Here is a 15763-nt window from a genome sequence, read left to right as displayed (position 1 = left end):
TAAAGTGCAATACAAATTAAATTTATTATTATTATTATTATTATTATTAGTTGTTGTTTCTTGGTTTAAAAATGTTAGCTTGTAGGATAACCAGCCCATGTCTCTTCAGATTTGTCAAAAAGCCTAACGATATTTTGGAAAATGGAGAGAAAATAAATAAATAAAATGTGTCCATGTAAGGGATTATGAATAAAGTCGTCTCTACTTTGTTCAGGAAATGAGTCAGATTGAATTGAATGCTTCATTCAGTGAGTCCAGTCAGTGTTTCATTCAGGAGTCATACAGCTACACCTAAAGTTGCTGATGAAAGAAGTAAAAATACCTTAATCTGCAGAGCTGTAATGAAGCCCATTCTGCCTGTAAAACTTCAAATGATCAACCTACTGTACAGTATCATTGTAAATGTACAACTCTGCATTCTCTACTATGCACAAGACCAGTTTGTGTGTGAGGACCTTGGTCAGCCAATCTCAGAATGTGGCCTGACACATATCACCGATGTGCACACCTGTGCAAACTAGTAGAGACCATCTAGCAAGCCAAACAGACTTAGATGAAAGTATCAAATCAAGGGTAAAAAAGTAAAAAGTAAAGAAAAAAATGAGTAATAATGAGTTCAACAGGTTGCAAAAAACATGGATGATGGGATGCACATGTTGTTGCTTTTCTCCTAAACCTGCAAGTAATGTTATGATGATTGTTTGTGGACATGTAAGCCGTTAACTTGGAACTTGAAGATACGAGAAACCCTGGTTTTTCCAGAAAGTGTTTTTTGTGGTTGCACTTCATGTTCAATTTTCATTGTTGTTATTGTCAACAATGAAAGATAAATGTCTGGATTGAGCCACAAATCTTACAAAGGAAACATTGTCACCTTACTGACCCTATTACACAACTGACACATATTTTATAGTGCTGATTGTAGCTTAAAATAATGTAACTGTAGAAAAACCATGGTAGTATGATACTTTCAGGCACATATGGACCTGGAGAAGTGACACGGTCACTGAGCCACAATATGACTCAGCCACAGACTACCGTAAAGGGAAAACATTGAGGGCAGCAAAACCAGGAATGATACATCAAAACTTACATGAAAAGAGTGTGCACAGCTCACAGATCAAACAACATCAAGAAATCAAAATATACAAAAGTTGAGCAGCTTCTCTGATTCAAACCACAGTGACTTCTGTAGTGTAAGGTCAGGCCCACTCAGCAGAATAAACACACTACATGTACTGTCTTCTGTGTGATGCATAAGTAGCCACAGGAGGGAAGCAGAGACACTTCAATCTCATTACCCCTACCGTGTCTCTCATGTCCAGTACATCATCCATCATATATAGTATAAAAAACCATAATGTGTATCTTAAAATCTGGAGAAAATACTTTAGAACCACTTAAATCAACATTTCCTTGGTTTTGGGCAATTTTGTATTAAACTGATTCAAGTTGTTTATGTTGAATTTTGCTTGAACATAATGTGAGTTGGTTTTGTTGCAGTTTGTGCATGACCACTAACAAGTTTTACACTCTCTTTCTGGCTACAGATTGTGAAAGCTCTTAGAGGTACAAAACATATTGCTGCTATAAAAATGAATCGTTACGTACATCCAAACTATAATCTGTAGAACTGTAAGCTGTTTTAAGGACATCTTTGTAAACACTTCTAAACCCTATTGGATAGTGGAGTGGATCAGTGTACATAGTCTTTGTGATACTAACATACAAATTGTATATTTTCAAACCTTACATATAGTGGCTTTAAGGGTACCATCATTTTTCCAATTTCTGTTTCACAAAACTCAGTAAAACTCCATTTTCATGTTTGCAACCATAGGTTATATGTTATGGTAATCTATAAGATTTACAAAAGATTACCAAGATTTAAATGAATTTTCAGGTTTGATCAGGATTTACTTTTACTGAGTAAGGGAAAGTGAAACATTAAATAAAGTTAAACGGATATATTTTTAATGTTGACCAGTTTGACTCTATCTTTTATTGGTCTCTTCATTATTAATGAACTTTAATTATTAACTAATTTGCCAAGCATTGAAAGCTTTGTCTTGTAATTTTGACTTTCACCTTTTCTTACTTTGATAATGTACAGCTATTTCAATATGGATCATTATAGACAAAAAAAAAGATGTTGCCATTGAATGATATTGCTCACCTCGTTAGCTTTTTCTGACATAACATCTCTGTCATATTGTGAGTGTGAAAGTCTATGTTTTGGACCAAACAGTGATGTTGCTACTGGTTTAATTACCATGGTGGTTGGAATGGTCTCTCCCAGCTTGTAACCTTGAAATTCAACTTAAAATGACTTCATTACCTCGTCTGTCCTCAGCCCATAAAACCAAAGTGACAGAAATTCTTCAGGTCTTTTTGCGAAAGGGCATGGCGTACCCTGAAACAGGCAGCTTGTGTTGCCCCGCAGAGGAATGCTGTTGGTCCCATAAAGCTCCACAATGACCAATCAACCGTAATTGTAGCTTGAATTCATTGCGGCACCACCCTTGCCAGTCTAGGCATGTTGGCTGGCAGCCATTTTCTTTTTCGAAGGCCTTAAATCCACCCCTGCAATTTCAGCTCTCTACCAGCAAACTCTCTCATTGAAAGGTCTTACATGCATCTGCTAAAACGGGACAAGAATTGGCTTTGATGGTGTTATTTTGGGAGACCTTGCAGAATGCGTGGGACTGAGCAGTGCCACCCAGTTTATTGTTAGTGCTGCATCAGTCCAGAGGGAGATTAGTTGATGATCCTCCACAGAAGATGCTGAGGAAATCATTAACTCATTATCAGAGCTACTTGGTTTCTAATAGTGGAAATATCAACAAGTTTATGCTGAATGCACTCACAGTGATAGTAATGAGCACATTGTACAGAGTGAATCTTCTTCTCTTCTCTCTTGCTTTATACTGTAATTTCACCACTTCTTTAGGATTATCTGTGAGTCAGCACACTACACTCTAAAACCTCCCAGCCAAATGTTGAGGTTCATATTCACATCACGTTATAATTATCGAAAGTCTTAAATTTGCACAATTCCAATAAGGCTTTAAAACTGAAACCACACACTGAATATTTCATCTATTTTCTGGAGCAGACACATCACGTGACAAAAATGGTCAAATGTCATGTCTTTCTTTTTTCTTTTTTCACTGTCCTTGGCTCCCTGCAAACCCCTCCCTAATTCCATAGTACTGTCTGAGGCTTCTTTTGGATTTGGTATGAGTCACAATAACCATTTAAAAGGCTTTCTCATTAACCAGAACTTCCCTCTCCATGTGTTTAAACGAGGCGACTAGTGTTAAGTCTGTGAAATGCATGTCATGCTGCTGTCCTGCTGTGTCTTGGTCTTGCTTATGCCTGGTCCGTGTTTTACGGTGCCCACACATATTCCGGAGGTAGAGAGCTCTCCTTCCACAGAACCACAGGTTGACTTGAAGCTGGCCACAGTAAGTGCATAATTGCATGAGCTGCATTACAACTGTTCAAGACTGGACTGCATGTGACTTAATCTTAAAGTTAAACTCTTGTACAATGCCAGAAATATGCCAACTTGAAGGTGTTTCCAGTATGGTTGAGCTAATTTGCAAGGATCCACTCTTGCCTGCATGTGGGATGTGGAGATAATGTTTTTATTTCTTTTTGTTTTTGCGTGGGTGGGGGGCGGAGGTAAGTAAATGCACTGCCCTCTGAGTCCTCGAAGCTGTTACATTGCATGCTTTAGCAGATTCTCTTCTCTCTCTCCATGCCAATTTTATGCCACAAATACATTTGTGTGCTTTTGCAAGGAAAAAAACACATCTGCAATGTTGCTTGCTAAGGTTTTATTCAGTTTATTGCAGTGAACAGTGTTCTTGTTGTAATTAGATAAGGTGTAACTGACATTTGATGGCAGTAAATCTGATCTCCGAAGGGCTCTTAGATAAGCACATTTATCTAGAAGTTATAACTTACTGTGACACATTATATTTATTGGATCCTAAAAGTGGGATAATTGTTCATAATCTTGTTATAATGCATGTTATAATAGAATAACCCACCCATAAGAGGAATTAATACATCTAATGTTGTGTTAATTGAGGTGAACAAGATTAGTTAATTCATCTGGCAACTCAGTGCAACATGACATCTCACATCTACTCACAGGAATACCTTCAGCAGTACTACCACCTGCAAATAGAGCCTTTAGGGCGCATGAAGCGGAGTGGGTCCTCCTTCACCGCCAAGGTGAAAGACATGCAGATATTCTTTGGGATCAATGCAACGGGGGTCCTGGACTCAGACACCCTAGAGGTGATGAGGAGCCCTCGCTGTGGCGTTCCAGATGTGGAGGAGTACAGCCACATCCAGGGGACACGATGGAACAAAAATGTCATCACTTACAGGTATCGACTGTTTCCTCTGTTGAGAGCTCCAACACAAAGGGCAAGTTAGTTTGCAATTTTTAGATTTGTGAGTAAAAGGTGGTCTGCAATGATGGTCCTATTGCATCTTTATAGTGGAATAGAATGACTATCTAACAGATATACTGTATGCTCTTGACCTAGACTGAACTTGTAAAAAATACAAACAAAAGCAGGCCAATAGGTGGGGAACATTTTGAGGCATTTGAGGCAATAAAATCTTTGGCAGAAATAGGGAATAGCAACTGTCAAATCTCATCATGGTTGACAAATTTTGGGGTTTGGGACTCCTAGCCTGTCCTTCTATGAGTTATTATGGGCTTGTTAAGGTGCCAAGTTCACCATACGTGCTTGGACTTATGTAACTGTCTGTCTGAAATGTCCCCATCCATTTCTTTGCAAGCTCCGTGAGAGCCATAACTGCTGGATTACATACTGAACAAAACTTAATTAAAGAGAAACTAAGAAAGTTGGTTATTTCCATTGTTTAGAAATATGAGTTGACTTCCGTAAGGCTGTGTAGCCAAACAATTGAGGTGTCCATAGATGTTTTTTCAGCGAACGACTCGCGGTAGCTACTGTTCTTCAAAAGGGTATCACGAGTTGATGTAATTTTGTGCCACCAATGTTTTTGATCACATTTATCAGATTCATATTTGCATTTCAAGGATTGAATGTCTTAATCTTGATATGACATGTTCTCTTTGCTCTCACAGCATTGGCAGGTACACCACAGATTTGCCTCGCAGCACCGTCAACTCTCTAATTGAGTCAGCTTTCAGCATTTGGGCCAGAGCCAGCAGTCTGACGTTTGTCAGGTCAAACACCCGCAAAGCTGACATTATAGTGGAGTTTGTGAACTATGGTGTGTTTGCCCTTTTGTTTCAAACATGCAAGTGTCAGAAGTGCATTGCTTAGTCTGAGTCTTGAGTCTGAGTCAGTTCATGCTCACAGAAAGATGTCTTACAGTGAATTTTCATTAGATATATCAGTGTGATTTGTAAATATAACATGGATATACACATGGGAAGCTTCAATTGTACTTTAGCTGCTAACCATCATTGTGCACTGGTCACTGCATCCGACAGACTCATTTGGATGAGGCAGACAGAAGCCAGTAATTTTCTTTTGGCATGTAAGACATTGGTTTCTCTGTGGTTTCTGTTTCATGTTTGGTCTGGATTGTATCATGAAGACCATGGTGACTTGTATCCATTCGATGGACCCAGGGGCACGTTGGCTCATGCTTTCGGTCCAGGACCGGGTGTCGGAGGGGACACACACTTTGACGACGATGAGCACTGGACAGCAGGAGGAACAGGTACTGAACCAAACCACAGTGTCGCTCCAAAATCATCCTTGTAAAAAGGCAATATCTACTTTACTTTTGAAAATGTATACAATCTTTCATTTATTTATACTATTGCAGGTTTTAATCTGCTTGTCGTAGCCGCACATGAATTCGGACATGCTTTGGGACTGAAGCACTCCAGAAACCCAGAGTCATTGATGTATCCGAACTACAAACCTTCCCCTTCAGCCAACTTATTATCCAGAGAAGATGTCGCAAATATCAAAGCACTTTATAGTAAACTAACTAACTATCTATCTATCTATCTATCTATCTATCTACCCATCTATCCATCTATCTATCTATCTATCAGAGCTTATAGTGTTGACTACTGCTGACATTTAAGTAAGTGGAACTTGATTCTTAGGTGTGCTGATGTGTGTTAGGTCCAGTCAGAGGTCGTCCAAATCATTTGCCAAGGCTCGGCTTGAACTCTCAGTATAACCCATGGCTGCCAGGATCACTGTTGCCTCGACTCATGCAGGACAAATGTGCCCCAGATATGACCTTTGATGCAGTGTCCACTCTTGGAGATGCCACCTTCTTTTTCAGAGAGAGGTACAATAATTATTTTTTTTATAACTTTGACCCTCAAGATGAAATATTTCTTTGGGAAATTAAAATTTAATTTAATAATCCTTAATAAAAATGTGTTTTTCTGGGGTAACTGACAATACTTTCCCCCACAAGATATCTCTGGATTAAACATAATGAGCAGTATGACATCAAAGAAGGTCCTATCACCAACTTCATGCCAAAGATTGAAACCAGGATTGATGCAGCCTTCTGGGTACCTCGCAGATCCACTGCTTATCTCATTCATGGTAAACGTCTTTTACGCAATAGCTTCCATTATGTAATCTGCATCATAGGTTTTCATTGATGTAATTCCTGTCATCTTGGACCTCTAAACCCACAAACATTAAACATAATCACTAAGATTCTAAGATATAGTAACATTGATAGTTACTAAATTTGACTGGTCTGCGAAAATAATCAATATCACCTTCTACTTCACTAATAATCCATTAATCTTCTGATCTTTCCCCCTTATATTTTGACAGAATCCATGTTTTGGACAGTGAAAGGTTCACTTGTGAAAGGAAAGCCCAGAGCGCTCAGCCACTTTGGATTTCCTGCATGGATCCAGGACGTTGATGCTGCAGTGCACATCGTGAAAACAGGACGCACTCTCTTCTTTATGCATGACATTTACTGGAGGTAAGACAATAAAGTAACAACCAGTGTATAAACTATGGCAAGCCTTGTAGTCTTTTATAGACTTGTGGCTCATACAGACATGATAGCAATTATTCCCACACAGAGGACTATTCCTGTTCAGCTTTCCATGCACTTACACACACACACACACACAGCATTTTACCTTGTTGATTTTGATCCACTGAAGCTATTTTAGCAAACAGTTTAAGTTGTACGTATGAGAATGTCCAATATCATGTAGTAACAAAAGTAATATGACAAATGTGAATGAAATAAAATTATACTGTATTCTTTTTAGACTAAATGAATAGCTTCTTTAGAATTGTATTGTATGAAATGAAAGTGTAATGGGATAACAGAGACAAATCACAAAGCAGGAAGAATTGACACAAATCTCACTGAAAGATTTTCTCTGTCATTTGGACCTCAAACAGAAAGAAAAGGGCTCGGTTTGGTGACATGATTGCATAGCAGCAACTATAAAAAAGTGTTTTGTCTGAGCACTGAAAGGCGAAAAAGATGATGAATAACAGCTTCTGACACATTTACACCATCTCTTTTCCAGTTACAATGAAAACAGAAGGGTAATGGATTTTGGTTACCCGAAGTACATCAGCGAAGGCTTCCCTGGAATCAACTCAACAATAAATGCAGCTTTTCATAAAGAAGGTCAGTAGTTATTATTGACCACTGTACAGTGTGTTTGCTGTGTGAGTTGTTTACTGTGAATGATGCACATTTATTTAGAAGTACAAGTTGCTGAGCAGGGCCTATGATTTTGGTGGCCCTAAACAAGATTTTATATGTGGCCCCAAAACACTTCCAGCACCAAATCACACACACTACTCATAACTGGATGAAGATGAACACATACACACAAACTAGAGATAGGCAACTCAATTAACAGCAAATTTCTTGCATTTATTAACAATATATTAAAATCTGAGCAGTTAAGAAAAAATGTCATGTTAATGTCAACATATAAGCGATAAAAGCAACACTCCTGCACATCACAAGGTCTATAAGTGAAGTCAAATGAACACCAGTAAAACCAAAACTATTTTGATAAAATGAACAGCAAGGAACAATCAATATAAGAGTGCAAAATATTCAAAAATATTAAAATCTGAGAGGCTAAAAAAAGAAACCAACTTGTACAAAACAAGGTCTATAAGTAAAGACAATGACAAATGAACATGAACACCAATACGTCACACAAAAGCATCTAGGTAACCATGGAAACACGCTGCACCCAGAGCCCTATAGACCTCTGGTTGCAACTGTTATGGCTATAAAACGGTGGATAAAATGATTTGAGCATCATGTAACCCCACTAAACAACATGTTTCACTGCATATTATGATATTTGGACAGTCAGAAGAGCCACACAATTACATTACTTCATCCCAGTTTAAGTTAGCAGACGGCTAACCGGAAGTTAGCTTCTCAACCCGCAGACGTACTGGACAGTAGGCAGATTTTCAAGATTTAAAATCTCCTTATGTGAACTACACATATATTTATCTGCTGGTGATAAGCTTAATCAACGTTGTGTGAACTTATTTGATAAGGGCTTAAATGTAACAGATGTTTATTTATATGTAAAAGTCCAACACTGCAGCTGGCAGCAGGCAACACAGAAAGTCATTTGGACCCCCTAGTGGTTGTGGCCCTCAACAACCGCATAGACCATTTATGCCACGGGCCGGCCCTGTTGCTGACAGCAAATGCTTGAATATAAAAATATTCAGAAAACCAAATAAAATACACATGTGCATTCATCTTAGCAGGTAGTATATGTCTGACTTTAACTTGAGTGGCTTTTGCAAATTGCATTGTTATTAGTGGCACTGCTAATGCTAATTTATGTGCAACATCAGCTGTGTGGAGTGAACTTTTTACAGAACATGTGGTTCCCCTCTGTGATTTAAACTGTATAATTTACCCACTTACAGTTCTTTATATGACATCCTGTAATTTCAGCTGCAAGCAAAAGTGGATTTTTCAGTTCAGATAGATGCTCATCATCATTATCATTATCATCATCAGCAGTAAACATGTTTAAAGTGAAATATGTGAATCACTATGTTTACTTCTTAAAGTTCTGATTCTTCTCGTCTTAGGTTTCATCTACTTCTTTGTCGGACCACAAGTCTACAAGTACGACTACACCCAGAAACAAGTTGTTGGAGTTGACAAAGCAAATTCCTGGCTTGGATGTTGAAATACTGTAATTTCAACAATTTGCAAAAGAAAAATACGCCTGACGATCTTGATTAAATTAAAGAGTAATAAGAAAAACACACTGTGCTTCTTCACCTCTGAGTGGAGCTTTATTTATCAGTACTCATATTTTGTCACAATAAAGAATTACAATTTAAACCCGATGTCTCTGTGTGTGTGTGTGTGTGTGTGTGTGTGTGTGTGTGTGTGAGTGTGTGTGTGTGTGTGTGTGCGTGCATGGGCATGTTTGTAAAAGGCTCCCAGCGTTTGCATATCAGCTTCTGTGGTTTGTTCAGTTTAAATATTTTGATCAAATATGCACATCACTGTGGTGGGGGTTGATATAAACACATGCAGCCCAGTGACACGGTGAACTGGCGGGTGTTTAACTCACTTTGGCATGATATTAAGTTGACATATGATGATAGCTTCTGGTTGATATACTCTAAAACACACTGTACACACACTTTAACCATTACAGACAGAAAGCCCAGACATATGTAAACATTTCATTAAGAGGTTTTAACCACAAAACCTCCACAAAACTGGGTCAAATAGACACAGCTGTAACTACCAGGATTGAGCACTTTTGGGCTGTGTGATTGCCTAACAACCTCTGAGAATACTCCCATATAAAAATATGCAGCCTGGTGGAAGAGTGCATTTAAAAAATGGAGTTGTTCTGGCCTTGGATACCTGCGCTCAGCTCTCTGATGTTTGTGGAAACCTTGTGGAGTCTACCCATTGATAAGGATTGGTGGCTAAGGCCTGAAGATGTGGATGCTGGCTGTGGTTTGTGGATAAAGAGAAATATTCTATTCTATTCTATTCAAATACTGTAGTTATTACTTGTCACATACTTAGTAAAGTGTATTGTTATTTGTTTTGAGGAATCTTTAATTCAAAACAGTGCCACTGTAACTGAGCATTAGCAGCACTATTCCTTTAAATAAGAAGGCAGTAATGTGTTGATTTACTTTGGGGTAGCTATAGCATAATACAGATATGTATTTGTTATATATTTCAAAAAAATAATTGTCCTTGTATTGAAATCATATTACATGTTTCAAACTACAAACACTACTTTCTAGTGTAAAGATTATCACCCTACCACCTTGAGAAGTTCACACAGATATTAAATATCAATATATTCTGCAACACATTTTAGTTTTTAGCACATTAATCTCATACTCATTGTAAAGGTTCCAGGACGTATGCTAATGCCTTGTCTGCTCTTGATCTGCATTCATTTTTTTACTTTATGCAGTTAAGTAAGTCAAAATAAATTGGTGATAATTGTTTGTGTTTGTTTGTTTGTTTGTTTTTACCAGGATTAACTGCATAATTCACAAAATGATATAAATACAAAGTAAAACATTGCTGAGAAATCCTGCCTGGAGGAAGACAATTTAGTAATTTTCATTTTGCTGGGAAGGATTAGCATGAAGTCCTGTTTGTCTTTGTATCAGAAGCATATCTTCAAAGAAATACACAGCATTCCTACATTGTGACACAGAAAAATTAGAAAACATGGTTTATAGATACCTTTATGGCATCCTATAAGAATGTAGACCTAAGCCTCTGGACCTGAACTACTTCCAATGATAGGACTACCTCAGGAGGAGGACAGCTGAGGGGAGAAGAGTCAGGTCTACGTCCAGCCTACGTCAACCACTGAGGTGAAGATCAGAGAAATGCAAAACTGACAGAGACAGGCTGAAGACGTATCTATTTTTGCAGCAGCACATGGAGATGCCTTCCCCTTTGATGGACACCCAGGGAGCGTGCTTGTTCGTGCCTTCCAGCCAGGAGAGAGAATTGGAGAGATGCATTTTGATGAGGATGAAGAATGGACAGCAGGGAAGCACAGTTCATCAGTCAAAATGTGCTTGTAATTTTGTGAGAAGCAACATTACTTAGACAGAGAATGAAATACAAAAAAATGAACCCTAAGTCAAGAATCAGAAATGTGTTGGAGATTGTAAAAAACAATGTAATGTTTGCCATTATTCCATCTTGTTGACTGTTCTTCTTGCAGAATACATGGAAGAATATAAATGAATGAACATGACATAACTGATCAGGATGATGTACACATGAAGGTTTCAACCTGCAGACACCAAAGTGGCAGCAGTTTTCACTGAGACTGTGCGAAACTAACTGGCAAATAGACTTATATGAAATTGGTGTATATCCACCTGTTCGCTGTTGGAGCTCATGAACTTGGCCACTCACTGGGTTTGACTCGCCATCATGTACCTGAATTAATGGTATTGCAGCAGTACACAGTTTTGTCTGTGCAAAGATGATCTGCTTTGAATCTTAACACTGCACAGTGAGGAACAAATTTAAAACTATTATATGCACAGACTGGAAATAAAGTCATCAGAACTTAGTACAAAATAATGTATTATGACATATTTGACTGTTTCTCAGACCAACCCAACAGAAAAGTGGAAGCACGTGAGTGACCATAACTTTTCTTTTGAAGCAGCAGTTATGATTGGAAATGAGAATGTTTTCTTTAAAAACAGGCAAAGTATGAAATTAAATTATGCAATTGCATAACTTGAACTTAAACAGCCATCGAGTCTACTTGCTGTTTCCCTCCAGGTATATGTGGATGAGAACAACATAGACCTATTCCTATTGGAACCAAGACAGATAGCCACAGCAGCACATATTTACCGACCATCAATTCTCATGTCAATGCTGCTTATGACATCCCTGCCAAAGGCGTGGCATACATATTCACTGGTAGGGTAATGGGCAGTCTGTAAAGCATCACTTAGGCCTTGTCAGCATGACAAGGCTGGATTTCCAGTAGGAGAACACAGTGTTGCGCCTAAATTACAGCTTTGTGCAACCTTAAGTGTTACAGTTCATGCAAAAGGCTCATTGAGTTTGGCAGCCCTTGTGGTGTGTTGCTGTTTTTCATAGTGTCCTAAAATGCAGTGACACGGCTGTGTTTTTCCAAGTCATAAGTACTGGGTGGTTCAACAGCTTAAGATGAAAAGTCATGCGGGCTCCATCTATGAGTATGGTTTCTCCACCAGGGAACTGCCGTGCACGTCAGTGAATATGGGAAAACATTTTTCTTCAAGGAGAGTTTTACTACAGGCAACTTTCAATTCCAGCATGCTTCACATTTAAAACATGCTGTGTATATTATGATCATATATTTTCACATGGGGACATAAACATCATCAATAGAAAACCTTCCTTTTACCAATCAAGGCAAGGCAAGGCAAGGCAAGGCAGCTTTATTAAGTATCAAGGGGAAACTCAATGTGCTTTACATAAAACAAACACTTGACAGTAAGAATTGGAAGTAAATGACATAAAATTAATATTCCAGTATTAAATTGTTAAAGTTTGCCACACAGTGAGGTCTCTCACACAAGCTTATTCAGTTTCAATGCCATATTTCTAGTTCTATATTTATATTCTAGGTTGCTACCTATACATGTGATACATGTGCATGATTCATGGTTAAAAAAAACATTTTTTAAATTTCATACTCTAGTATCTTATTATACTATATACTTGTCTCTTTAAGGCTCCCCACCTAATGCAACCCTGTCTCCTCAAAATTACATTCCCACACAACTAAACAGTTCTCTTTGGTTAGCTTATGCCATCCGTGGATGCTATGTAAACAAACAGTAATAGAGGGATTTTAACAATCCATAGAACAACCTCGGAAACAACCTTAACAACAAAGACTGGGGAATGGATGTTTGTGGGCATGCACAAACAATCTGACATCAGTCTGATGTGTAGCTTTGCAAATGGAGTGTTCAGAGCAGTTCAGAGCATTGCCACATACATACAACTCAAGTTTTAGAAATTTGACTGTGTTTAACACAGATATTCAACATCACAACAGCATACACATAATATAAAATCATAAAAAGCTTGATATGCCCCCTTTAACATATGATGAATATATTGACAATACCTACACTGCACAGCATATTAAAAGAAAACGGCACTGACTATAACTATCAGACATTTAATCACCAAACACTGTGGGTGCCTAAAACAAACAAACAAACAAACAAACAAAGAATTATAGTAACCCTGGGTGAACAGCACTCCAGATAACATACTTTTTGCCTATGTGCATATGTCTGAGTGATCCAACCTCAGGTATGATGAATGCAGGAGAAGGATGGCCCCCGGCCTCCCCAGACTCACCCAGAGGGACTGGTCTGGAATCCCCAGAAGGGTCGACACTGCATTTAAATTCCATGGTAAAAAAAAAGAGAAGAAAACAGTCACAGTTTATGGTCATGAACTTTGTACAATGTGGACCTGAGCAGCAGTATACAAATAGAATAACTGAAATAGAACTTGTAATTTCTTGTTTTTACCGTGTTTAGGTGGTAGACGGGTGGGGTTTACCGCACTGGACACACTTTTATAAGGAAAACACCATTTGCCCTAGTTTTAGAACAATGTGTAACTCAAGTAGAAATCTTCTATTTACAGCAGAGCACTGTTACTCACAATTCATTTCTTATGGTTTGAAACAATATGAGAATATAACACTCTTTAAAAGCACTATGTGTATGAAATTAAATACAGATCATAAAAGTATATTTTTGCTTTTATGATTTCAAGTGAAGTTTTTGTATGATTTTCTCTTGACAGGTAACGTCTTCCTTGTCAGTGGGACAACATCCTACTCTTACAAATTGGGTGCTGATTATAATCACAGCAACTGAATGGCTATGATATTGATACGGTTGATACAGTGTTGAGCAAGTCATTGAACATATCTGTCAAGAAAAATGCTGTTATGAGAAATTTCAAGAAAGGAAAGATAAATAGTCGGGATACAATGGTACTTCTTTGAGTCAAGTGCAAGCATGTGCAGTACTGAGAAGTTTTTCAGAGATGCATCAGAAGAGAGGATGGAGGAGTTCAATTCACCAAACGGGATGTCCTTGCTCACTCATCTCAACTGTCAAACATGTTAAATAAATAACAGCTGCAACTCCTATAATGATTAAGGATGTACAGCTGACTCATGAAAATCTGTTCATTACAGACAGAACAGAATGGATGTCAGGGAGAAATTACTGTGACACATGTTAAATTTTTTTTTCCTGGGCTAAATCTTAAAGGTCTGACTTCAGATGGAACTGTAACAGATTACAGTTACATTTATTTTGTAATGTTACTAGTTACTTCCCAACACTGATTATATATGACCTTACATGTTCCTGTATTGCTGAATTCTGTGCAAAGCAACTTGAGCAGCATTGGCTCTCCCAAATGACAGCAAAAGGTAGTTCTAATAATGTCATGTGAGGTCAGGTTACCTATTTGTGTGAAATACATTCCAACCTGTGTTCATGGTTAAACGTTACCCAGTGATGGCTAGCGAGTTTTCTAACGAGCTAACTATCATTCTGCCGATGTGACGCTAACGTTAGTTCACAGTAACAGATGGTTGTTTATTTGATAACAGACAAGAGAGGTTTGACGATATTATACATAGATGTTTTCATACAGTATATAATGAAGTGTATAGTAATTGAATATACTATTTGTTTATTGACTATATTTTCTTCCTTTTAACAGTGAGTGGTACCTGTTTCAAATCTGCCTCCAGAAAAATCTGAGCGTGGAGGCCACCAAAAAGGCTTCAGGAATTTGAAAGAAAAATGAGAAAAGCCCTCCGATCAGAAACATTTCTGAATCTATTGTACATTTTTGTTGTTGCTAAATGCAAGTACTTACTGTACCTTTTTAAGAATAGATATTCAATAAAGATGAGCAGTTTTGGTCTAAAATAGTTTTATTTTTCTTCTGCAGTTCAGTGTGGATTTCTGAGAAAAATGACACATCTGACTGAGTGAGCGAGGGTTTTATAGTATAGACCAAACTATTGGTTCTTTCATTATTTATATTATCATTTCTTTTTTTAAATTGAAATTATATACATGGGCACGGTGGTCCTTTTGTGACTTTTTACCCTATAAATCTGGATTTTCATGAGAAATTAGACTTAAATTTTCTGATTAGTCAATGTCTTGTGGGTAAATTTATTGAACACAAAATTCCTTCATTTGATTCTATGATGTGCAGTTTCCTTGAGGATCCTCTGGATCTTTAAAAGTAGGCTAAATCTGATCTAATGAACACACTTTTTTGTTATTGGTTAGCCTACATCTATGTATTAAAAGGAAAACGTGTAGGCTATAATATCCATCTCTGTACATAGACTACAGAAACACAGGAAAGATTAAGATGTTTGAAGTAATGGTAGCCGAAAGGCCACGTTGAAAGTACTCTTGTCATTTTTACTATAGGATTCATCATAATGGGAAGTAGTGTTTTTATTTTTTTTAAAGGTCCAAAGAAAAGACTAGTTTATGCACATGGTTTACGGTATATAGTTAAAAGAACTGACGTTAGTTCTTAATGACTTGCCTGATTAAATAAGGGTAAAATAAATATAAATGGACAATTCATGCACGCCATGTTAAGCAATTTTGTTTTACTAAAAAACAAAACAAAGTTGACTTGCAGGATT

At 37.7% G+C, this 15763-nt stretch overlaps 1 protein-coding gene across 1 annotated transcript; it reads left to right on the top strand.

Moving 5' to 3' along the window:
* Window positions 1-3332: 3332 nt before the first annotated feature.
* On the top strand, window positions 3333-9217 carry LOC128360147 (matrix metalloproteinase-20-like). Its single transcript, XM_053320508.1, has 10 exons — window positions 3333-3467; window positions 4165-4403; window positions 5138-5286; window positions 5617-5742; window positions 5851-6009; window positions 6159-6330; window positions 6463-6596; window positions 6837-6993; window positions 7559-7662; window positions 9117-9217. The coding sequence occupies exons 1-10, from the start codon at window positions 3333-3335 to the stop codon at window positions 9215-9217; spliced, it is 1476 nt and encodes a 491-aa protein (XP_053176483.1).
* The last annotated feature ends 6546 nt before the right edge of the window (window positions 9218-15763 follow it).

This window comes from Scomber japonicus, chromosome 6, assembly GCF_027409825.1.
Source record: "Scomber japonicus isolate fScoJap1 chromosome 6, fScoJap1.pri, whole genome shotgun sequence".
In the NCBI taxonomy this organism is placed as follows: domain Eukaryota; kingdom Metazoa; phylum Chordata; class Actinopteri; order Scombriformes; family Scombridae; genus Scomber; species Scomber japonicus.
The sequence above is the reverse complement of the archived record's forward strand: the minus strand, read 5'-3'. Positions and strand labels throughout refer to the sequence as shown.